This window comes from Ambystoma mexicanum, chromosome 13 (genome assembly GCF_040938575.1).
Source record: "Ambystoma mexicanum isolate Mex_15411 chromosome 13, UKY_AmexF1_1, whole genome shotgun sequence".
Classification (NCBI taxonomy): Eukaryota; Metazoa; Chordata; class Amphibia; order Caudata; family Ambystomatidae; genus Ambystoma; species Ambystoma mexicanum.
The window spans coordinates 316,096,770-316,123,138 of NC_090938.1; the positions used below are offsets into that span (position 1 = coordinate 316,096,770).

General features: G+C 46.0%; 1 protein-coding gene across 12 annotated transcripts in view; it reads left to right on the forward strand.

The window, feature by feature from the left end:
* Positions 1-26,369, forward strand: part of SDR39U1 (short chain dehydrogenase/reductase family 39U member 1) — a 2,065,420-nt gene that overhangs the window by 1,242,149 nt on the left and 796,902 nt on the right. For all 12 annotated transcript variants that reach the window (XM_069633774.1, XM_069633771.1, XM_069633773.1 and 9 more), the window contains one exon: positions 10,500-10,621. In XM_069633774.1, the coding sequence (XP_069489875.1) occupies positions 10,500-10,621 (122 nt within the window). The remainder of the gene's footprint in view (positions 1-10,499; positions 10,622-26,369) is intronic.

The window sequence follows — 26,369 nt, forward strand, 5'->3', positions numbered from 1 at the left end:
AAGAAATCTCTGTAAAGAAAGGAAACTCTCTGCTAAAGGCAAAAAGTCAGAATTAGTTGAAAGGTTGTTAAAGAACCAAAGTCTAGGGAGTGGGTCTGAAATACCTGACTCTCTAGCAAATGTGGAAAGTATTGAGGATGATAATATGTCTATTAATGATGAGTTGGAAGAGGCAGATGTGTCTCCTTATGTAGGCCTAACTGCTCCCTTGCCTGCTTGGCAACCTCAACCCATGTCCACTGGGACCCCCACAGGTCCTACATTCAGTCCTGGATTTGATTGGAATTCAAACGTTTAAATGCTCAAACTGAACAGAAACATCAAGAACTTAAGCTTAGAGAAATGGAGTTGAAACATGAACTACAATTTAAAGATTCTCTTGAAAATGCTTCTCTCCCAGAGTCCTCTAGGTCTTCCAGTCCGAAGAGACCATGTATGCCTAAAGAAATTATGCGTATGTATGATGTTAAGATTGATATTTTGGATTGGTTAGCAATGTTTGAATATAACCATGGGATTCAAGACATTACAGGTAATCAGTTGCTTCCCTGGCTCTTCTCTAGGCTACCCCCTGTTGCATCTGATGTTGTAATGGAAGTGGGGAGGTGGATAGACTGGATTATGAGTGTGTGAAGCTAGCTTTAATTGCCAGATTTGGGAAGACCCCTTCCCAGTACCTTAAGAGGTTTAGGACCCTCAAAAAGCATGATGGTACCCCTTGGGCTACCTGGGTATGTGAGTGTTTGAAAACTTAGATAGTTGGATTAAGGGTTACAAAGTGAACACTTATGAAGGTATGAGGAATCTTGTTATGTTGGAGTCTATTTTTGATGTCTGCTCTCCTGAGCTCAGACAGCACTTGGCTGATTCTAAGGAGATAGATCCAAAGAAGCTAGCTAAGGCTGCTGACTTGTGGGTTGCCAACAGGGCTACTCGCAAGGATTCTTGGGCCACTCTGAAGAAAGATGAGGGAAAACAGCCAAAGTACGATAACAAGGAGAATTCGAATACCTCCAATCCAAAAGAGGGCCACAAACAACAACGTAAGGGTAAGCCACCTGGCTAGTGCACCATCTGGACCCAAACCAAATGGATGTCCGAACAAACCCCCATTCATAAAGACATTTGGGAAATGTTATGCTTATGGGTCAGCTGACCATGTGAAAGGGGATCTCAGATATAAGGGTAAACCTTCAGGGGTCCACACTGTCTCTTTAGCCTTCTCCCCAGAGGAAGAAGTACCTATGGCAAGTGGAAACTTTCACCTACTAGCTGATGAACCAATGAGAGTCTCAGCTAGTGTTTCTCTAGTGTTCCTGGGTTTGTTGGAACAACAGAATTTAGGTGTGTATAATTCAATCCCAGATAATACTAAAGAGTATTATAAAGATTGTGTTCTTGTGAATGGTTAGGAAACCCCTGCCATCAGAGATACTGGAGCCAGCATAACTGTGGTGCATGAATCATTTTTCAAGGTGGATGATGTTGCTAAGGCACCCAAACGCCTCACCAAGTTAGCTGGAGGCCCTGTGCAAATGCTTCCCCAGTTACCAGCTCTCATCCAGTGTAATGGTATGACTGTCAAAATACCTGTTAGTTTGCAGAATGAAAGTGCCTGGGAGAGTCCAGTTGGGTAATGACCTGAAAACTCTTGGAGTTGTGTCAAGCACCCCCAGGCCTCCCAGTAAAAGGAAACGGGAGCTCACTGGGTCTGCAAGGGAGAGAACCTTGAGAGGCTCTCCAGAGGAGTTGATAGAGGAAACTTATCACTCCCACTCCACAAAGTTGCTCACTGCTATGTCTAGGAAAACAGAAGCAAAGGGGAAACCGAAGACCTCCAGGAAAAAGTCAGACAGCACCCCTGTGCTACCAACAAGGACATCCCTAAGATTGTCCAAAGTCCCACCTGTGACTCCTCCACCTGCTGAGGCAGAGTGTGAGGTACAACCTTGTGTGGTTGAGCCAGCATCTGAGGAGTCAGATATGGAAGAAGACACTGTCTTAGTTGGCGATCTTGACCCTGTTGACCATCCTATGCTGCAGTCTTTACTGGCAGAAGGTGGACCCAACAGGGCAGACTTCAGCAGAGGACAGTGAGAGTGTCCTACTCTGGAAGGTCTTCGAAAACAGGCTGCTAACCAACTTGATGGGCAAGAAGTTGGAAAGCACAGGTTGAGCTGGGAAGATGGCCTCTTCTACAGTGAACCGACTGAGTCTATCCCTGGGGACTGCAAAAGAATTGTAGTGCCTCTTGCCAACAGACTCCAGTTCCTACAGTTAGCCCATGAGATACCTTTGGCTGGTCACTTGAGCTTCAAGAAAACCAAGGAAAGGCTCTCTCTCTACTTCTACTGGCCTAAGATGGGTTGAGAAGTGGACATATTCTGTAGGAGCTGCAAACTTGCCAAACCTCTGTCAAGAGTGGAGCCAAGAATGTGGCACCCTTGGTGCCTCTCCCAGTGGTGGGAGTTCCTTTCGAGAGGGTGGGCATTGACATTGTCGGTCCCCTTGACCCTCCCACAACTTCAGGGAACAAGTTTATCCTGGTTGTAGTAGACCATGCTACAAGATACCCAGAAGCTATACCTATGAGAACTGTTACGGCTCAGGCTGTGGCTAAGGCTCTACTTGGTATTTTTTACCAGAGTAGGGTTTCCTAAGGAAGTGATATCTGACAGGGGATCCAGTTTTATGTCCCACTACATGCAGACCATGTGGAAAAACTGTGGTGTCACTTACAAGTTCTCTAAGGCCTACCATTCATAGACAAATGGACTGGTAGAGAGGTTTAATCGTACTATGAAGAGCATGATAGTGTCATGATCTCTGCTTCCAAAAGGTCAGGGTTTTCCCAACTCCATTGGAAGCAGATCCATAACCCAGGTTCCGAGTGCCAACCAGTCCCAATGGGGACCTTTTGGACCCAGTCCTGGCGCCAGTGGCACCAGGCTCATAAATATGCCCAGTCCCAGCGCTGGAAGCGCCGGGCTCATAATGCTTGGGTGGACTTACCTGCAGCAGACCATGCTGCTTACTTGCCTGCCAGTTGAGCCTCTGATCCTCTTCTGTTTGGAACTACTTTTCCTGTTGGGTGGGGCTGGAGCCACTCCCTAGATTCAGAACACTGGAACTCTTCTGGAAGGCAGGAACTCTTTTCTTACCAGGAACTCTTTTCTTACTTAGGCGTGGCTGTGGAAGGAGACACCTAAGCACTACAGGAGGCTATTTAAACCACACCCGGTGGATGAATCTTGCTTTGCGTTATTCTGCATCCTCTGCAGCAGAACGCTCATCGTGTCTTCTGCATCTGATCCTGGGCCTAAGGAAAAATGCTTACCATCCTGAATCCAGTCTTCAGCAACATCTATAAAGACAAGAAAGAACAGGTTAGCATTCCGGCATCTGAAAGGCAAAGGCTTACCTACTCTTCGTGCGCTCCGGAGGTCTTCACACTGCATTCCGGCATCTGAAAGACAAAAGCTTACCAACTCTTCGCACGCTCCGGAGGCCGTCGGCGCTGCATCCCGCATCTGAAAGACAAAACAAGGTGCGTTTAAAGACATTGGGGAACTTTAATACTCACGTGCCATTACTCCTTTCCACATCTAACCCAGTGGGTATCCCGGCACCCTGCAGCCGCTCTGAACTTGTACCTGCAAAATAAAAAGACAGTTAGAGCGCATTGTGAAGCTGGCAACAAGCGCTTACTTACGTGCTTCCAGGCGCTTCTATTCATCACACGGGCTCCATCTTCAAGGCATTTCAGCCCGTCATCCGCCATCGCCGGAACCCTGCAAAACAAGAGACATCATTATTAAAGACTTTAAAGACATTTGAGTTACTCGAAACTTACCGTTCGTGCAGTAAACGACGGACAGCAGTCCTCTGAAGTCAAGAGGCCTGCGCTACCTATCCGGTGAAGAAACTGGTTACAGCACCCTGCCCCGAGGCAGATGGAGAGCTCGGCATTCACTTACCTAAGGTGAGAGCGTTAACCTGTGGGGGTCTACAGGAGAGGAGAAGAGGAAAGAGATAGGGACACCCCAATAACCCCAGTTCATTAACCCCGTATTTTCTATCTGCAGACATCTTACTCTGCACGTCAGGCATACAGGGCACAGAGGTCCAGCCCAAAGAGCCAACCGGGTGCTGCACATCACCTTTGAAGATACGGTAGTCGCCCAGTCAAGACCGGCGCCTCTGCGAGAATCAGGTGAGCGTTACAGATAGGTGCTTTAGAGGAACCCCTTAGAAGAAAGTGGGACCTTCTACTGCCATGCCTTCTCTTTGCTTATAGAGAAGTCCCTCAGGAGGGAGTGGGTTACAGTCCCTTTGAACTTCTCTATGCCCATCCAATCAGAGGTCCATTGGCTCTGATTAAGGAGGGGTTGGAGAGTGTTCCTTCCCCCATGCCAGTCAGCGTGACTGACTATGTGATAGGTCTCCGGAGGAGAATGTCACACATGATGGCAGAAGCAAGTGATAACTTGAAAGCAGGTCAGGCTCTGGTCAAACATTGGCATGACCAGAAGGCCAGCATGGTTGAGTTTACTCAAGACCAGCTTGTACTAGTTATGGTTCCAACAAGGCAGAGGGCCTTGCAGGACAAATGGATAGGACCCTTCCAGGTTGTGGACAAACTTGGAAGGTGAACTATTTGGTGGACATAGGCAGACCTAAGGAGGCTCCCAGGGTCTCACACCAACCATCTAAAGGCATATGTCTCGAGACTAGAAATGGGAGCTTTGCTTCTAGCTTCAGCTCCTCAAGAGGAAGAGGAGAGTGAACCTCTACCTGACCTCCTCAGAAGCCAACCTTCAGATGAAAAGATAGGAGTTAATCTCTCTTCTCAGCTGACTTCTGACCAGCAAGAGGAGTGCAAAGTTCTGTTGAATCAGTGTGCCTCCCTGTTTTCACTATCAACAGGCTTGACCCCTTGGGGCCTGCATCCAATCCTCACTGGTGACTGTTTACCTTTCAAAAGCAGGGGGTACAGAATTTCAGAACATGTGAGAACCCACATGAAAGGAGAGATCAACAAGATGCTTGATCTCGGGTTTATAGAGCCCTCTACCAGTCCTTGGTCTAGTCCAGTTGTTCTAGTACCAAAGGCAGGATCCAAGGAGTTGAGATTCTGTGTGGACTATAGAGCTCTAAATGCAGTCACTAAGACTGATGCCCATCCTTTACCCAGGACAGATGAACTGGTGGATAGACTTGGTTCAGCCAAGTACCTCAGTACATTTGACCTAACTTCAGGCTATTGGCAAATAGCACAGACAGACCATGCCAAGGAGAAAATGCATTCTCCACCCCAGCACGCCTATACCAATTTAAGGTTATGCCTTTTGGACTAAAGAATGCACCTGCTACGCTTCAAAGGATGGTTAATCAAGTTCTGAATGGGATGGAGGACTTCTGCATGGCATACTTGGATGACATTGCAGTGTTCAGCCCTACATGGAAAGAACATATTGATCACCTGGGATATGTTTTGCAGGCTCTTGAGCAGGCCCATCTGACCATAAAGGCAAGTAAATGTCAAATTGGTCAGAGCGAAGTGGTCTACCTTGGTCATGAGGTAGGAGGAGGTGAAATAAGGCCATTGCCCAGGAAAGTACAAGCTGTGCAAAACTGGGCCACCCCTACTACTCAAACCCAAGTGAGAGCTTTCCTAGGTCTCACTGGGTACTACAGGAATTTCATAGAGAACTATGGGATCATAGCTTCTCCCTTGAATGTCATCTCCTCTCCAAAATTCCCTGAAAATGTTAGATGGAATGAGGAGTGCCCTCAAGCTTTTGAAAACCTGAAGAAAGCCCTTTGTCAAGCTCCAGTCCTAAGAGCTCCTGATTATCACCAACCCTTCATTGTGCAGACATATGCATCTAATACAGGTATAGGTGCAGTCCTTAGTCAACTGGATGAGAAAAGTAGGGAGCACCCCATTTGCTTCATCAGTAGGAAACGGAATGAATGAGAAACAAGGTGGGCAACCATAGAGCGTGAATGATTTGCCATTGTGTGGTCTTTGAAGAAGTTTAGACCATACTTGTATGGATCTACTTTTGTAATTCAAACTGACAACCAACCCTTGAGATGGTTAATGCCAATGAAAGGGGAGAACCCAAAACTTCTAAGATGGTCAATCTGCCTGCAAGGGATTGATTTTACCATTGAGCGCAGAGCAGGATGTCACCACCACAATTCTGATGGTCTCTCTTTGATGTTTTTAACCTACTAGAGGTAGAGATTCATCCACAAGTGGATTAAATCCTCCTGTCCCTTAGTCTGTGGGGCGGCGAGTGTTAGGGAGAATTCTCACAAATGGCTGATTTCCCTTACCTAATGAGTCCCTCAGCAGCTTTGCTGGATTTCTAGGGTTTATTTTTTTCACCTGGTAAGAGTGTGAGCCTTTTCTCCCCCTCTTACATGTGTTTTGCTATGTGTGTTTGACATTGTGTATGATCTTGGGCTATGGAGCCTTGCCTACTCCATAGACACCACTTTCTTGTGTGTGTTACACAGCACCCTCAGTGCAGTGACACAGGGTAGCCTTTCAGACTTCCCACTGACTCCAGTTTCTGGGACTGACTACTGTCTCCCAGAAACATGTAAATTTGCCATTAACTTTACTTAGTCTCTTTAAACCACAGACCGAGTACACCCCATCTTACATGGAGTATTGGAAAGGGTTAAATCTTACCCCTTTTTGTCTGTTCCTCTTGGAGCACTGTTTCGATCCCTTTCCATTAAGACTTGGCTGGTGGCACTGGTAACTACCCTATTTTTTCTACCGCGGTTATGTCCTATATTATATTAGCCTCGAACATAAACCTGCTTGACCATATTCATTTTAATATTGTTCCGGCTGTGTTTCGTCGCCATTTCTTTTTGGTAAAGTCTTTCTCGTGTTCGTCTCTATGCACCAAACCAGGTTTGGTTCCTTTGTTCACTGTCTTTTCGCGGGCTTCTGCACAGAAGCCCTCCTTTAGGCGACTGAAAGTCTGGGTAGGCAGGATGTGAGGGAGGGGTCTTCGGACCCCTGCCATGGGTTCCCTTGGTAACCAAAGTCGCACTCCTGTTTGTTTGGCTGGGCGACTGTCCTTGCCAGGACAGCCACCCTGCTGTGAGATTGACAGCCAGGCTGTGAGAATGGGGGAAAACTGCATAAAAAGCAGGTCTCTGGATCTGGAAGAGCAGAGTCGCCACTGGAACGAAAGAACCGATGAGGAAGACGACCCCTACCATGATTGAACCGCTCGGTGAAGGCCTGCTGCAGGTCCTTATCTTCAACTCCAGCGACACAAGAGGATCCTTCAGGAATCCTCTTCCCTTGAGGTGGTGGGACCAATCAGTTCGCCCAAAATTCTAGCCATGACCCCTCCTCTGGTCGAATTCGCTGTACAGAGCTACAGTGGACCGGATAGCCAGGAAGGTCGGACCCTGCTTGGGTTTTAAGGAGCGCACCTTTTATTTGTCGTTTTGCTCTGCTGCTGGTTTCTTCCCTGGGTAGTGCAGGACCCTCCAGTCTTCCTACTTCTTGTCAGTCCGACAGTCGCTTCAGGAACTGTGAGCCTGCAGGAACTACCAGGAACGTCTGCCTCAGCTACAGCTTCTACTCTGTTTTAAGGTACTATGCAAATCCGGTTGCTCGTTTCGTTCTACCGCTGTGAAAGTGTTTGAAATCTTTCTCCAATCCGAGGGCTTGTCCTTCTCTTCTCTTTGAACTAACTTTTCCATCAACCAACCTCGTCCAGAAACCGTGCCACGAACTTTACCGCAAACTACCCTGAACTGTGTGATCTTGAGCAAAATACTTTTCTGCCTGATTCTATCTATGTAGTTCCTCTTGTTCAATTGCCCCAAGTACTTACCTGTTGGTTTGATTTCATTTCTATTAGCTTTGTCTTTCCCTCCCTTTTAAATTGCTGGAGTGCCATTTTGCTCCCACTTCATTTTGTGAGCTTAACTTGTCTGGAATTTAAGGGAAGTGGTGTATTGAGTGTGATTTTTAAACTGCTAATAACAGTGTAAGGTTATACAACTGAAGAGTAAAATAAATGTATATTCTTTTACTTGAAAACCTTGAGTCAGTGTTTGCCTGAATCATAGTAATTGCTGTCCTTTGTGTAACTATTTGATACTGCTCACTTACTCTTGAGATAAATCTGGCTGCTCAGTCACTGCTACCACTTTTTCTTTGTGGCACAGGCTTGTACCAAAGGTGAATTGTGCTGCCCCTTATAGTCTTAATTTTGTGTAGTGTTCCCAAAGGGTACTGCATAGGATCCTGCCTAACAATGGTGCTGGTGCCTAGGAAGCTGCTGTGTGATGGCTCAGCTTCACCCGTCAGGTAACGGCGCTCCCCCAGCATGGTAACTCCTGCAAGGGCAAGCATAGCAACGAGAATTCTGCCGCTTCTTCTCCTTTTCTCATCTCTGACTCTCTTTCTGCTATCCAGGGGTGGTGTGCCTCCAATGATCTCTGCCTTAATGCCAGTAAAACAGAGATTCTCCTCATGGCGCACCTGCACGCTCCTTTCCTGTCACTCTGTTAAATTCAAGACCCTTTGCATTGTCCACAGGGCTTTCTGGGGCCTGGGTCCAAAATACCTTCAACTTTCCCTCCGTAAATACCTTCCCACTCAAGCTCTTCGCTCATCCACCTCCAACTCCCTCAGGGTCGGTCGCTTCTCCAAGCAACAAGTTCATGGTAGATCTCTTTCCTCAGCAGGGGCCTCCCTCTGGAGCAGCCTTCCTGCCACTCTGAAACTTGAGGAGAACCATCCCCGGTTCCGGAAGCACCTCAAGACCTTCCTCTTTGCTTCTGCCTGCGCTCTCCCTCTCACCTGCTGATCTGTCTGCTTCGGCTCAGTACGCCTGGTTTACCCTCTGATTTTGGGCCCAGGTCCATGCCCACCCAGCCACTCACGCCCCACTGCCCCTGGCACCTTTGCACTTGGGTCTGTATCTGTAACCCTACAGTCTCCTTACCTGCACTTATCAGACACCCCTTGTCTTCACCCAAAATCTGCATTTAGCACCTCGCTGGCTGTACTACCTTTTTTGTTGTTGTATCCCGTGCTCAGCACTTTCCATTTTTTCCCCTCTCCCTTGCTCGTTTCCCCTTCCCTCTGCCCTGCACTTGTGCATTCTCAATGTCACTGGGCCTAGTAAGACCGTTGTTTTGTCCTCCCTTACCTCGTCGCTCTCTGGATTACTTGTGTATGAGCGCAATACAAATAAAATATCATATGTACCACAGACCGGTCTCGTATCAGTCTCCTCTACTCAACGGCTGTGCTGACTTTACTGGCGCTACTTTGTTGGAGCCAAGGACAGTACCACAGCAGCAACCGACACAGGAGAGCCCTGCGTACCTCTGGCACACAATGCCCCTTTCTTCCGCTGTAATTCCAGGTCTTATGTTTCTTATTCTTGAGGACTCATGAAAGTAGCAGCCTTTTCCCGAAAGATCAAGGGTACGTCCCTCCTTGCAACCCTCTCCATTCTTACCATCTTTCTCCTCGTATTAAACTGCCATCTCGGAACTGCTGCTTCCTCGTGTGTTTTGCCTTGCTCAGAGTGTGCATTCTTGCTCTGCGTTTTATCCGTGTGGGGAAGTGTGATGGAAGTCTGGTGTGTGTAATTATCAGTAATTGCCTGACTCTGCCTGACCCTTGTGTTGGGACATGTCAGGTATACGGCTCGGGTGTTAGTCTGTTTTCTCTCAAAGTGAGCTCTCTGTGAGAAAGTGTTGTCAGGAAAGGTGAGGGGGTGATAAGTTCCTAAGTATCCTGTTACTGGGAAGGGTATATCGCGTCTTACCATCCGGCGTCCCACTCACACACCCCGAAGACCCCCCATCCAGGTGATCCTCCCACACTGGTCCACCCCCAGGAATTGGATCCAAAAGCGATGGCTGTGTCCTGGTTACCTGGATGACAGATCCCCGGGGACTAGCGGGTGAGACACCTGCTGGTTTCTCAAAATACCTATCCTACAGCAAGTCTTCATGTTAGTCACACTTACATATTACATGGGGTAATACAGGAGTAGCTAACATTGGAGCCATTCCGACATGATCTCGCTCTTGGGTAAGATCTTTCTTTGTGTGTAAGTTAGGGCCATCTTATTATACAGTAAGAAAGGTGCTGACAAATCATTCTTATTACAAGATTCCTGTGAAGAGCTCAGACATCTACTTCCCCTTGTTTTGTTACCCTGTATCCCTGGGTGCTACCTGTACCAGAGACGCCTGTTTTTTTGTCTCGGGCAGGGAGTTCTTCTGAGGTTATGAGGATTGACATCTGGAGTTGCTGAATATAAGTGATCATTGGGTCATAACAGATATGATATACCAGTCTTGAAAATGGCTGGTCGATGCCCCAGCTGGTAAACACCAAGATGGGCAGGGTGAGGGGATGGGATCAGCGTGTAGTATTCTCTAGCATAAAAGATCTAATTCTAGCTAAGTCTTTTGTCTCTGTATTTTAGATGGAATGAAGACTTTAAGAATGATGTTGTGTCCAGCAGACTGGAAACCACCAGGTCAATTGCTAAAGCCATCAGTGAAGCAGAAACCCCGCCTCGAGTGTGGGTGCTGGTCACCGGTGTGGGTAAGTCCACCATCAACAAGTAAAAGCGTGATTAGTTGCAAAATACACAAGACTGTGTTGGTTTACAGAATCATAATATCGGCCTATAGTTTAAATGTAATAGCTGCTATTTATTGTGACAGTTATCTAGTGCATTGTATTGTTTGTTAATTAATTGGACGTTGTTTCAATTTCTTAAATTAAGGCTGTTGGACATATCAGAGTGCAAAAGCTTATTTTTTCACTTGGTTTTCAGGTGGCTCAAAACTCTAAACTTGTTATTTTTGTTAGCTGCAGTACGTGTATCTCCATTCTGCACTAGTTGGGCTTGCCATGCAGACCTGGTGTGATATCTGGGTCCGCTGAGTCCTTCGTATGTTACTGTAGGATATTGTACTTATTGTACCAGGATGCAGTTCTGCTCACTTTAGTCTCTTTACCAAATGTAATTAGCAATTCCCCTCCAAGTACCATGAATGGCGCTTCCCAATTCTATCCTTTTCTCAACTGACACTGGAAACTTTTCCTCCAGGTTTAAGAATTCAATTATTCTCCATTCTCAGTTTTGTGCCTGGAAAGTTCCTTTCATGCTCTGGGATTCAATGCGTGTCACCCTAGTCTTAGTCATATCTCCATAGTTCAGAGTTTCTACTGGTCAAGGGATCTTGCTGGGGTGTTGCCTTGTATGCCTCCTCTATCTGTGGCTTTTTCCTCAATCCTCTCTCTTCCCAGCAGTGGGTGTCATTAAACCTCTATCCATTCTTGAATCTGATCACTGCTTTCTCTCCATCTCTTGCTATCGTCACTCGCCCAAACCTCCAGGGAACTCTATGGCAGCATTGGCCTCCCTAGCATCAGACATCCTCTTCTACCTCTAGGTTTTGGTACCTCTCAATGGTCCCCTATGCTTCTGCAAACTAGATTTGGTGCATCCCGCATCTTTGCTGCTGCCTACTGGTTCTGTCACCAACATCAGTCACATCTCCACTCCTTGCTCTGACTTCTCAGTCTATGGCTTCTCAGTCAATATAGCTATGTCAGGCATCCATGATGCCTTGGCCAGCATCACTCAACCATAGAACGGAAAGAGGGATTCACAAGTCTCTTTTTTTCTGACTACTAGGGTCCCTTCACCTGATACACACTACCTTAACTTTCACATCGCCACTTGAGTTTCAAAGGAAGAGAGAAGAGGGGGAGATCTGCATTCCAATGTTTTATTCTGAGTAGGGCTGTGAAAAAAGAGCAAGGAACCATCTTAGTATCTGGTGGCAGTGGCTTTGTTCCTGGGTAGCCAGACCATTGGAGCAAACAGCATTACCAGGGTAACATGTCATCCACATAATTAGTAGCTGAACGCCTCAACTGTATACTTGATAGCCAAAAGGTATTTCTCAATGTTGGAATAATGGGCTTGGGGGAAGAGGGTGGAACCTTTCTGGTTGATAGAGGACTGATTTATTTGCCCAGTCTCTGGTATGTCCCAAAGCCTATTCTTGGTGCATAATTTTGGAGGGTAAACGGTTGGCTCATATACAGTGTTATTAGCAACGTTGGGTAGCACAATACATTCTTCATGTCTTGAAAAGCCTTTCTGGCTGGTTAATGCCACTAAACAGATTGGGCTTGTTGTTTGATAACATGTTCTTTAAGAGACCAGCGGAATGGAAAACTGTGGAATAGACCTCTGGTCTGTCAGACCTGAAAATAATCTTAAAGCTATCTGTTTAGTTGTGAGATATATTGTATTGCCTGTAACTTTGTGACGTGGTGCTTTATCAGTCAATTTCTAACATTGTATCCTGGTACCGTCTCAAAAGACGGCATGCCGTTAAGTTGCGCTCAACCCTTGAATCCTTTTTGTATTGTTGATTACTTTAAATGTTATGAACCAATAACTTTTCACAACTCTGGTAATTGATCAAATGGAGCCATTTTTATTTTTCAAGCTTAAACAGCTACAATTTCAAACTTAAAGTTTCAGATTAGCCAATTACTCTTGGATAATCTTTTCCGTGACAGGTGTTTTGCTGTCCCCAATTCAAATGACAGCCCTTCAGGAGGAAAAACCCATGAACTTTGCATACAGGTTTGCAATTTTCAATACAACTGAAATTAAACAAAAAAAATTCAATATATAAGTTGTGACAATTACTGATATATATCATTCTGTTGTCTTAGACTCAAAAGTAAATGTTTGCTGGTTTAAGGACTTGTGTTAATCAATAATAAAAAGCGATGAAACACTCACTTTTGTGTTGGGTATTAGGTTCTCAAATGAAGCAGATAATATGTCTATTTTGTAGAGTCAAATGAGGGGTATTTACCAAGAAGAGCCTGAATACAAGAAAATCAATTGAGAGTTATTCTAATTAGAAAAGAAATGCATGACGTAATTCGTTCAATATTTTGTTGCAGCTGTTGTCTCTTGTATTCAGTAAAGGGAGATATTCAGTTTCTTACCTTGATAAGCTATCTTTCTTGAGTGCTGGTGGTTTAGTTTCCTGTTTGATGTACGGTTTGCGGCATGTTAACCAGCTCGTACTTATATTTGTCTCACTAATATGACGGCCTATACTTGCGATCACGTGTTGTTAGCTTTCACGTGATCGCGAGTCCTCCATTACAAGAACATTTTAGAGCAATAACAGAAGAAGATATCGTGTATCCCCTAGGTTTCCATCATGCCACAGAACATAACCAAATACCAAAAACAAATATGAAATTCTATGGGATAGAAAGAATTACGAAGCCCCCAAGAAGAGGCAACCTGTAGAAAATAAGATCCAGGGAAGCTTCTGGATCTGTACACTTGACTCTTGCCACAGCAGTTTAAATTCAGATGCAGAAATGATTCATCTATTATAAATATCAATTGTGGACTTTATGGCTGTTCAGCACAAGGACCACTATTATCATTAACAGTTTGATCCAATAACGACTGAATTAGAGGTTAACAGAAAATAGCAAGCAGTGCAAATTGAGACAAATGTATAATTATGAATTTCTATACCCAGAGTAAAATTGTGGCAATCGTTTAATTGTCTTTTCTTTTACATTTTTGTTTTATTAAATGTATGTTGGTTTAAGGACAGCATGAAAATATACATTGATCATTAAAAAGATCAAGCAATACCACATTATATAAAAGCACCAACACCAATCTGATGTAAGCGATGGACCATAAGAGCTACTCGAAATTAGGCAATTAAAAAGGCCACTGTTTCCCAACTTGAAAGGGCAATTTTCAAACACGTGTGTTATGTTCCTGCTCCCAGCCAATGTGTCGGCGGGAAACAGGGTTAGATATGCCTGGGGTGACCATGCCGCGTTGCGCAGCTCCAACGGGAGCAAAGAAGACACGGACACTGCTGCGTTGCTGTCCTGCCCCGGAACTGCTCTATCTGAGCGGGGGCATTGCTTTTATTGTTAACGCCTTAGTCACCGCGTCAAGGCGGATATAACAACGTGAAAAACAAATAACACGTGGTGGAGACTCAGCAACTATATCAGTTGTAGTTTGCCTGTAAAAGATGTAGACTTAGCAATCTATAGCCACATAAGCAGCAACTACATTGCTCTTATTAATAAAGCATTTCTGAAAACAAGTTAGCACAATCTATTTCAGTAGTGTTAACTATTAATCACTTCCCGATGCAAAATGGAGGACTCGCGATCACGTGAAAGCTAACACGTGATCGCAAGTATAGTCCGTCATATTAGTGAGACGAATGTAAGTACGAGCTGGTTAACATGCTGCGAACCGTACGTCAAACAGGAAATTAAACTACCAGCACTCAAGGAAGATAGCTTATCAAGGTAAGAAACTGAATATCCCCCTTTACTGAATACAAGAGACAACGGCTGCACCAAAAATATTGAACGAATTAGGGTATACATAGACTTTTCTAATTAGAATAACTTGCAATTGTTTTTTCTTGTATTCAGGCTCTTCTTGAAAAATACCCCTCATTTTGACTCTACAAAATAGACATATTATCCTCTACGTTTGAGAACCGAATATCTAACACACAAGTTAGTGTTTCATTGCTTTTTATTATTGATCAACCAAGTCCTTAAACCAGCAAACATTTACTTTTGAGTCTAAGACAACAGAATGATATATCAGTAATTGTCACAACTTATAAATTACATTTTTTTAGTTTAATTTCAGTTGTATTGAAAATTGCAAACCTGCATGCAAAGTTCATGGGTTTTTCCTCCTGAAGAACTGTCATTTGAATTGGGGACAGTGAAACACGTGTGGAGGAAAAGATTAACCAAGAGTAATTGGCTAATCTGAAACTTTAAGTTTGAAAATTGAGCTATTGAAGCTTGACAAATAAAAATGGCTCCATTTGATCAACCACCAGAGTTGTGAAAAGTTATTGGTTCATGACATTTAAAGTAATCAAATATACAAAACGAATTTAAAGGTTGAGCACAACTTAATGACATACCGTCTTTTGTTATCGTTAGTTTTCTGATCAGCCTCAGAAATAGGAGCCGTAGTGCAGCACCTCTTTGATAAATCCACAAAATCAACTCCTTTATATAGACAATAAACCAAGGCTTGCCAGTTAGTTGTGTCAAGGCTGATTTTCCACTTTACACTAAGGTTTCCTGGTACTGCACTGATGAAGTGGTGAAGTTACAATTGGCTCCTTCGGCAATGAAATTCTGACTGTGTCGTATACCAGTTTTATGTGTGTCAAATCCTTCTCCTATGTTGGACTGTGGAGGATCACCTCATAATTCTTTATGATGTAGTAAGAGATAATCCATTAGGCGTTGTAAGTATGAGGCACTACATGAAGTCTGAAGGGCCTTACCAGGCACAGTAAGATACATTGAGGGGGCAGCAAAGGCACTCCTTTCCTTATCCCAAGGATAGAGTGGCACCTTAGAATAAATACCCAGCGTGGTCATACATTAATTAATTGGTGACGCATGGAGTACACTTCAAATTCAGACAAAGCATTCTCCTGGATATCAAAGAGGATATCAAAGAGGTGTGCGGGTATCGATAAGTATCACTTTTGTCAATATTCTTTTTCAAGAGTTGTTTCAAGGTCTTATTAAAGCGCTCTACTAGACCTTCAGTCTGTGGATGAAATATCTAAATATCATCTCTACAATTAACTTGACTTTCGAAGGGATTGTGTCCTCCGACGTATTCCTCATCTTAGATATATCCTTCCAGCTCTGCTGGCCTCGGAAAATTTTTTCTCTAGAGGGCGCTGCGCGTCGACGTCCCTCGAGTCGATGTCCCTCGACAGCCGCCGTATCGACGCTCGACGTCATCCTGCCTATAAAGGCCACGCGCAGCGTCCGTTGCTCAGTTCTGTTTTTCCGCGCTTAGTCGGTGCCTCGGAATACCGTTGCTCAGTTCTTAGTCAGATTAATCCTATTTACCTCGAGTTATTCGATCCGTACTCGATGGCTTCCTCGTCGGAACCGACAACTCCTCGATCCGGCTTCAAAAAATGTCGAGATTGTGGGAAAAAGATGTCGTTGACCGATCCTCACAGAAATTGTCTGTGGTGCTTGGGAGCTGAACACCATTGTTCGGAATGCGAGGACTGTATGTCCATGACAGCTAAGGCCCTGAAGGAGCGTAGGGGGAAGCTGGAGAAAGGTAAGACTTTTAAAGCTTCTTCTTCGTCGACGAAGTCGAGACATTCGTCTCCTCGTCACCATTCGCGCTCCAGGTCTCGGAGTGGGTCTCATCACTCCTCGAGATCGAAGCACTCGAAGAGGAGACGTCGAAGATCCCCTTCTCCCTCTTCCTCTGTTTCGCCAAAAAGAATCCCTTGCCCCACGAAACATAGTTCCCGGGCTGAATGGGAGGAATTCCGAAAAAAAATATGATGAGCGTCTTCGAGAAAGCGGCCTCGACCCCCTCGAAGACTGCCGAGAGCGATGCTCTGGTCGAAAGACCCGAAGGTCAAAAACGCCGCGAGTCGCAGTACCCGGCGAAAGAAACCTCTCGAGCGCGTCTCGAACCCTCGAGCAGGACTATGACCTCCAAACCTTCCTCGAAGGTTCCGTCGACGCCGTCGACGAAGGTTCCGTCGACGTCGAGGTCGATGTCTTCGACGCCGTTGTCGAAGGGACCTTCGACACACGGGTCTGTCGACTCGACACCGGCGTCGACGCCAAGAAAAGTCACGGTGACCACACATCCAGTGACTATCCCCAGGCCCTCGACGTCGATGGCGTCGATATTGTCGAGTAGAATTCCAATTCTGTCGAGGTCCTTGAGGCCTCCACCTCTGTTTTCGACGCCACGCCCGAAGCCTTCGACGTCGACGACATCGACGTTTTCGAGGCCAATAATGACAAGTTCGGCACCCTCTGCCTTGGAAATGGGATTTACTCCCTTTATGAGTTCAGAACAATTGAGAACTATATCCTCAATTTTAGAAGAGGGTGATTTGTCTGAACAAGACACATTTGAGTTACAGGGACCTGTAACCCCAGTTAGAGAGGAATTTTCCTCTGAAGAGCGCAGATTAAAGGATCTTCATGATTCTTTACATGAGGCAAGTGGGTTAGACACTTCCCCTGAGGTGGATTTTGCTAAGCCAGACCCGGGGGAGCATGCTGAAACCCCCTACAGAGCCTTAATGGCCAGGATTACAGAGTTCATGGGGTGGTCTGCACCTTCACAATCTTTCCAGCAAGATGACCTCACGGATATTCTCGACAAAGGCCCACAAGAGGATCCTGTGGTGCCCTTTCATAAAGCTCTTCAGAGAAAGATCATGACAAACTGGGAAACCCCAGATGTAATACCAGCAGTAAATAAAAAACTGTCTGCAAAGTACAGGGTATCTTCCACAGACCCAGAGTTTTTGTCTAAACATCCATCCCCAGAAAGTCTGGTGGTACAAGCAGCATCCTCTACCGATGTCAAGACGGCTTATCCTACAGTCCCACAGGACAGGGACGATAAAAAATATGATGCTATGCCAAAGAAAGTCTTTTCAGCATGTAGCATGGCGTTAAAGTCTGTTAATGCTACTTGCACCCTTGCTAGGTTCAGCCATACACTTTGGGAGTGTGCTTCTACAGCGGCTGACTGCATCCCGGAGGGAGAAGAAAGGGATGCGTTCCTGAATATTATACAGGACGGTAAAGACCCTATGTGCGAATCCCTCCAGACGGGCATTGATTCGGCTGACAGTATCAGCAGAGCAATGGCGGCAAGTACATCAACCAGGAGATTTGCTTGGTTGAGAAAGTCGGGTTTTGCCCCAGATGTGCAAGCCAGGCTCTTGAACATGCCATTCGATGGCTCTTCTTTGTTCGGGAAAAAGGCGGATGACTGTTTAGAGAAACTGCAAACTTCAAAAGCTGCAGCAAAATCCCTAGGAGCTGCAATCCGTCAGACTCCTTTTCGTCCCACAGGAACCTCTGCGAGGGGCAAGTCCTTTCGCTTCTACTCCGCATTCGGAAGAGGTAGAGGACGACCGGCTCAAAGGGGTCAAAGAAGAACTACCCGAGGTGGACGGGGTAGATATTCTAAAGCCGCAGCAACAGCAGGTGCCTCTTTACCATCGGCATCTGCATCAGCCGCCCCAAAACCACTCTGAGGACTCCCCTCACAGGACACCTGTAGGAGGCAGGTTGACTCAACATCTGACGGTATGGCAGGCTATCACGTCAGATGCTTGGGCATTGGAAACAGTCGCCCAAGGTTACTGCCTGCCTTTCCTACGTATACCTCAGAGTCATCCACCGGGGATCAGCTCTCAGAAAGCTCCAGATCCGCTCCTCTTGCAGGAAATTTTGGACCTGCTAGAGAAAGGTGCCATAGAACCGGTACCTGTAGCGGAGAGGGACAAGGGATGGTACTCCCCTTGCTTTCTCATTCCGAAGAAAGACGGAGGACTGAGACCCATCTTGGACTTGCGAGAATTGAACAAATTCCTCAGAAAAGACAAATTCAAGATGGTCACTCTTTCTCAGATCCTCCAGGCCCTTCAGTTTCAGGACTGGTTGGTATCTCTGGACCTTCAGGACGCTTATTTCCATGTGCCTATCCATCTCAAACACAGGAAATACCTGAGGTTCGCAATTGGCAACTCTCACTATCAATTTCGAGTACTGCCATTTGGGCTGACCTCCGCCCGAGGGTCTTCACCAAGTTAATGTCGGTAGTGGCTGCAAGTCTAAGGAGGGAAGGGATTCACGTCTACCCCTACCTGGACGATTGGCTGATCAGGGCTGTTTCTCCGGAGCAAGCTCAGATCCAGCTAAATCACGTGTGCCATTTCCTTCACAGACTGGGCTTCTCCCTCAATTTAAAGAAGTCACAAATGATACCATCGCAGAGACTCCAGTTCATAGGAGCGATCCTGGATACTTCCCTGGGAAAAGCCTCGCCACCAGAGGTGAGGGCTCAAGATATTCTACAGATGGTTACCAAGTTCCAGCATGCCCAACGTCTCCCAGCCTTCGACTTTTTGAGGTTGCTAGGCCTCATGGCATCCTGCATTTTCCTTGTGCCAGAGGCTCGCCTGAGAATGAGATCCCTCCAGTGGGCACTGAGGACTCAGTGGTCACAATTCTCAGGGAGAATGACAGATCTTCTTCAGGTTCCCGGCAGGGTGGCTCGAGACCTTCAGTGGTGGGCCTGTCAGGAGAACATTCTGAAAGGAGAACAGTTTTGGCAACCCTGGCCAGAGATAACAGTAGTCACGGATGCCTCACTCACGGGGTGGGGAGCCCACACCAACGACTTGACCATCGGAGTCCAGACTACACATCAACCTGTTAGAGCTGAGAGCCATCAGACTTGCGTTGAAGGCTTTCCTGCCAGCTGTACAAGGGAAGAACGTCCTGATAATGACGGACAACACGGTGGCCATGCATTACCTCAACAAAAGAGGAGGCGTAGGATCACTACCCCTGTGCAGAGAGGCGATGCAGCTCTGGTTTTGGGCAATCCAAGAAGGAATCTCTCTATCGGCAGTTCACCTAGCCGGAGAGAAGAACTTGACAGCGGACACTCTGAGCAGGCAGAACACAGTCTCCCACGAGTGGGAGCTAGCTCAGGAAGTCCTTCAAGAGATCTTCGCCCTTTGGGAACCCCTCAGGTAGATCTGTTCGCCACCAGCCTAAACAGGAAATGCGACCTGTTCTGCTCAAGGGAATTTCCTCCGAGAGGAGCTCTGGGAGACGCGTTCATAGTGGACTGGGAGTTTCCGCTTCTGTACGCGTTCCCACCGGTCCCTGTCCTTCCTCAAATGATCAGGAGGTTGAGAAGATTCCGGCGAACCAGGATCCTAATTGCCCCGGATTGGGCCAGGAGAACGTGGTACCCGGACCTTCTAGACTTGTCCATCTGCCCTCCAATTCGACTTCCTCTCAGAGAGAACCTACTCTCACAGAAGGGAGGTCAGGTTCTCCATCCAGACATCAAAACCCTCAACCTTCACGCTTGGCTTCTGAACGGCTGAGGTACAAGGATTGGGACCTCCCTGATGATGTTATGGAGGTGTTGCTTTCGGCAAGGAGGCCAGCAACAAAGTCTTTATACCGCTGCCGTTGGAACATATTTTGCAGCTGGTGTAGAGAACAGAATATCGGCCCATTTTCATGTGGTACACCAATGGTTTTGTCCTTCCTACTATATTTGGCAAATTCAGGCCTTCAAGTTGGCACCATTAAGGGCTATCTCGCAGCGCTATCTATCTTTAAGCGTACTGCGGAAGAACCATCCTATTTCAAATTACCCTTGGTAATACAGTTTCTAAAGGGGTTAACCAATGTTTATCCCCCAAGACCATTCCAAGTTCCCCTATGGGATTTAAATTTAGTACTAACTTTCCTGATGGGTACACCTTTCGAACCTCTCCATTCTTGTTCGTTAAGATTCCTTACCCTTAAAACTGTTTTATTAATAGCACTTACATCTGCTAGAAGGGTGAGCGAATTACAAGCTCTTTCTTGTAAACCCCCTCATACAATCTTTCACAAAGACAAAGTTGTCCTGCAAGTGAAGCCTAATTTCCTCCCAAAGGTGGTTTCTGAATTCCATATCACTCAGAAGATTACCCTACCATCTTTCTATCCTCCTCCTCACCCGGGGAAAGAGGAAGAGAGGTTACACAGACTAGACCCTAGGAGGGTTTTAAGTTTTTACATTAGTAGACTAGCCAGGATAAGACAGGCAGACCAGCTGTTTGTAGGTTACGCAGGTCACAAGCTGGGGTTACCAATAACTAAGCAGACCATTTCCAGATGGATCATTCTAGCCATTCTGGAATGTTATAAACTGGCAGGGAAAGAGCCCCCTCAAAACCTTAGGGCTCATTCGACCAGAGGTATTGCAGCTTCATCGGCCCTCAAAAGAGGCGTGCCGGTTAAAGACATATGTGCGGCCGCTACATGGTCGTCTGTCCATACCTTTACACGTTTTTACAATCTGGATTCCTCCTCCAGTCAAGAGACTAGGTTTGGAAGGGCTGTACTGCATTCTATTCATCAATAGAAGACAGCGTGAAGTCAGTACTCCCTCCTCCGAATATAGAATACTGCTATGGGAGCCTATCTAAGATGAGGAATACGTCGGAGGACACAATCCCTTCGAAGAACAAGTTACTTCTTACCTTGTAACGTTCTTTCGACGGGATGTTCCTCCGACGTATTCCTCATCGACCCTCCCATCCATCCCCGCAGTTCTACTTCCCTTGTTGTTGCAGCTTACGCTCCTTCAGGGTGATTAGTCTAGTCCAGACAGTAATACTGTGGGCTACAAAACGGAACTGAGCAACGGACGCTGCGCGCAGCCTTTATAGGCAGGATGACGTCGAGCGTCGATACGGCGGCTGTCTAGGGACATCGACTCGAGGGACGTCGACGCGCAGCGCCCTCTAGAGAAAAAATTTTCCGAGGCCAGCAGAGCTGGAAGGATATATCTAAGATGAGGAATACGTCGGAGGAACATCCCGTCGAAAGAACGTTACAAGGTAAGAAGTAACTTGTTCTTCTATGTTGTTAATCAAATGACTATCGATAGTCTACATTTTGGTCGACTCAGTTTTGTTGACCTACATTGAACCTTTTATTTCTATATATGTTATGGAGAATTCTCATAAATGGTTGAGTTCCATTACCTAATGAGTCCCTCAGCAGCTTTACTGGATTTCTAGGATACATTTTTTTCACCTGGTAAGAGTGTGAGCCTTTTTTCCCACTCTTACATGTGTTTTGCTATGTGTGTTTCTACTTTTTGTGTGTTCTTGGGCACTGGAGCCTCACCTATCCAGGACACCATATTTTGTGTGTGTTACAAACCACCTTCAGTGCAGTGACACAGGGTTGTCTTTTAGACTTCCCATTGACTAAATTTTCTGGGCTGACAACAGTCCCCCAGAAAAGGTAAAGTTGCAATTAACTTTACTTTAGTCACTTTAAACCACAGACCCAGTACACCCCATCTTACATGGAGTATTGGAAAGGGTCAATTCTTATCCCTTTTTGTCTGTGCCTCTTGGAGCCTTGTTTCGCTCCCTTTACATCAAGACTTGGCTGTTGGCAGTGGTATCTACCCTAACTTTTCTACTGCGATTATCTTATATAAACGTGGTATTGTTTTAGGCTATTATATTAGCCTTCAACATAAACCCGCTAGATCAAATACATTTTATTTTGGCTCTGGCTGGGTTTATTCGCCATTTCTTTTTGTTAGTCTTTCTCGCATTTTTCTCGGCGCGCCAAATCGGGGATGATTCCTTTGTTCGCTGTCTTTTCGCGGGCTTCTGCACAGAAGCCCTCCTTAAGGCGCCTGATAGTCTAGGTAGGCAGGACATGAGGGAGGGATATACGGACCCCTGCCATGGGTTCCCTTGGTAACCCAAGTCGCACTCTTGTCTGATTGGCTAAGGGGACTGGCCTTGCCGAGCCAGCCACCCTGCTGTGTGATTGACAGCCAGGCTGTATGAATGGGGGAAAACTGCATAAAAAGCAGGTCTCTGGGAATGGAAAGGCAGAGTCGCTACTGGAACGAAAGAACCAACGAGGAACTGGAAGAAAATGACCCCTGCCACGACTGAACCGCCCGGTGAAGCCCTGCTGCAGGACCGAATCTCCAGAATCTGACGACAGAGAAGATCCTCCAGGGAACTTCTTCCCTTGAGCTGGTGGGACCAACCAGTTCGCCCAAACTGCAAGCCAGGACCCCTCCTCTGGTCGAATTCGCTGCACAGAGCTACAGTGGGCCCGATAGCCAGGAAGGTTGGACCTTGCTTTGGTTTTAAGGGGCGCACCTTTTATTTGTTGCTTTGCTCTGCTGCTGGTTTCTTCCCTGGGTAGTGCAGGACCCTCCAGTCTTCCTACTTCTGATCAGTCCGACAGTCGCTTCAGGAACCGTGAGCCTGCAGGAACTACCAGGAACGTCTGCCTCAGCTACAGCTCCCTCTCTGTTTTAAGGTACTGTGCAAATCCGGTTGTGCGTTTCTTTCATTTGCAGTGAAAGTGTTGGAAATCTTTCTCCAATCCGAGGGCTTTTCCTTCTCTTCTCTTTTAACTAACTTTTCTACCAACCAACCCCGTCCGGAAACCGTGCCACAAACTTTACCGCAAACTACCCTGAACTGTATTATCTTGAGCAAAATACTTTTGAACCATTGACTTTGGCCTTAAGCTTTTTCTATCTGATTTTATCATTGTAGTCTCTCTTGTTCGCTTGCCCTGAGTACTTACCTGTTGGTGTGGAGTCATTTTTGTTAACTTCTGTCTTTCCCTCCCTTTTTAAATTGCTGGAGTGCCATTTTGCTCCCACTTCATTTTGTGAACTTAACTTGTCTGAAATTTAAGGGAAGTGGTGTGGTGTATTAAGATTGTGATTTTTGACTTGCTTATAATAGTGAAATGTTATACAACTGTTGAGTAAATAAATATATATTCTTTTACTTAGAAACCTTGATTCAGTGTTTGCCTGAATCATAGTGATTGCTGTCCTTTGTGTAACTATTTGATACTGCTCAGTTACTCTTGAGATAAGTCTGGATGCTCCGCTACCACTATAACTGTGTAGTACAGGCTTATACCAAAGGTGAAATTGTACTGTCACTTGTAGTCTTAATTGTGTGTGGTGTTCCCAAAGGGTAATGCATATAATTCTGCCTAACAATATGTATCGTCCCCCTTACAGATTCCCTATTCCAGACACCCTTGTTTTCTTATGAAACCCTACTTGGGCTTCCCAAAGCGCTGTACATGAAGGAAAGGTACAAAATAAAAGGAATGATAAAAATGTACAAGATACATTAAGAGGGAGACAGAGACAAGAGAGGATTATTAAGGTTGGAATACAAGAAGGAAAAGATGGAGTCAGACCTAATAGCCAAAGAAAGCGAGTTCCAGTGTTCAGGAGCAAAGAGAGAGAGAAAGAGTGGAAGCGAGACTGGGCACAAAATGGGTAAGGGACAATCGACCGAAACTGGGATTGGGATCTAGGAGTGTGATTAGGGAAGTAAAAAGAGATCTTAGACCAATGATAAGCAAGAGCCATACCATGAAGGCACTTGAAAACTATACAAAAAAGTGGAAAACCAAGTAAGGCTCAAAACATAGCCCTTGAAGAGAAATCAAAGAGGGAATAATAGTCACAAGAGAATAGTTTATATTGGAGACAAATCAATCGATTGTAGATAGTTTGAAAGAGGAGTTAGCTGAAAAGGTGGGAGACCAAAGAGCAGTGCACAGCAGTAATTGAGATGAGAAAGACAAGTACAAATGCAAGAATTTTAGAAGCGCGAAAGGAGAGAAAGGGTCGAGCGTTACGAATATTGAACAAGTGGAAGTGACCGGAACGAGCGAGAGATGAAATGTGAGAAGACAAAGAAAGAGAAGGCAGCACTTGTGAACAGTACGCTACTAGAACCTTTAAGATCTTTTGAGTTGTTGCCCCATTGTGGAACCGTATCTGGATAATGAGTAACATACTCCAAGAAGACCAGTATATAGCAGATCCCACTCCTTGATAGTTTGAGTGGGTCCTACAATGTCTATAGCCATCTCATGTGACGGCTATAAGTGACAGTCAGTCTTATAGAAACAATTGAAGGCCTTGAAGAACTCTGGGAGGGCCAGTGAAAACTATCAGCAATGTAAGGCAGCCCCTGGAGGCAGAAGACTGGGATCCCCCAGTCTCCCTTTGACGAACTCATCATGTACCATGTAGTTACCCCTTCACAGAAATGATTACAATATATCCCACCAGGGAATATGTCTCATGAAACATGAGGAAGTTAGCTGATGATTACCATCCTCTGTTGGGAAGAGTATTGGGGCGGGAGGAGGAAGAAACATTGAGAAAATCGACCTCAGGAAGAGTTTATTAACCTTTACTCATGGGAACTTTTCATTTTTTCACAGAGCCTCAGTAGCTGTAAAACAGTACTTCTCAACCACTACAATACTGGTGTGTGGTGAGATTAACTCCTCATCTTAATATATGCTGGGGCGAGTAGATGGAGACAAATATGGCCCAGATGCTACTGAATGTGACTCCTGATCCTGCAGGATCGTCGCCCACACCAAGGCACAGATCCCTGGCTTAAAGAAATTCACAATGATATCACCAGGAACACATGCGGTGTCCCCCAGGGATCTATCCTCTCCCCATGGCTCTTTAGCGTCTACCGTGCAAAGCTGGTATGCTTCATCTCCTTCTTCCTCAACTTCCAGCTTTATCCAGACGACGCTCAACTCTTTTTCAGACTTCCTGCAGATTTACTTGCACCTTCCTTCATCCCTAACTGCCTGTCTGCCATCCAGGTGTGGTGCTCTTCCGATGATCTCTGCCTCAATGCCAGCAAACCTGAGATCCTTCCGATTGGGATCCCTGCTCCCTCCTTCCCTTCTCTCTGGCCTCACACCTTGGGCTGTCCCCCTGCTCCTTCTTCTAAAGCCAGAAACCTTGGAGTCATCTTTGACTCCCTTAGCATTCCTCCCTCACATGCATGACATTGCTAAGAAGTCCAACTTCAAACTTTTCCTTCTTAAAGGAATGCTCTCATTTCTCACTTTTCCCCAGAAGCTCAATGTTTCCCAATTCCTTGTTCGCTATAATCTTGACTATTGCAACAGCCTCCTCCTCAATCTACCTTTTTCCACGCTGCCACCCCTTCATCTAATCCAGAATAGAGCAGCAAGACTTATCCTTGGCCTTAAAACCAGGGACTGTATCTCTCCAGCCCTAAAAAGCCTCCACTGGCTCCGGTTGCTGCAGGTATCAAATTCAAATCCTTCTGCATTATCCACAAGGCTGTCTGGGGCCGGGGACCACACTATCTGCAACTCTCTCTTACCAAATACTCTCCTTCTAGACCGCTACGCTCCTCTGGCACCAACTCTGTGTGTAAAGCGTTTCACTAAACAAAGAAGGAGGGTGCTCGCCTTACTCAGCTGGATCCCTCCTCTGGAACAGCCTCCCCCTCCCACTGCATCTTGAGCAGGACCTCCTGAAGTTCCGAAAAAACCTCAAGACTCTCCTCTTTTCCTCCCCTTCCCTTCTTCCTTCCTCTGCTAATCCCACAGTTGCTGTGATTGTTGTCTTGGACCCTTATGTATCCTCTGGGCCTCTGCCCTTTCACACCCAATTTCCCCAGCATCTGTCTTCCTTCAGCACTTGCCTCGGCACACCCTCAGCATTGGAGTTTCGCACTTTCCGCCCAACGCGGCTCCTGGCCGCATAGCACTTACCATAACGTGCACTTCATCTGCGGCTCACTCTCAAGGACAGACACCACAG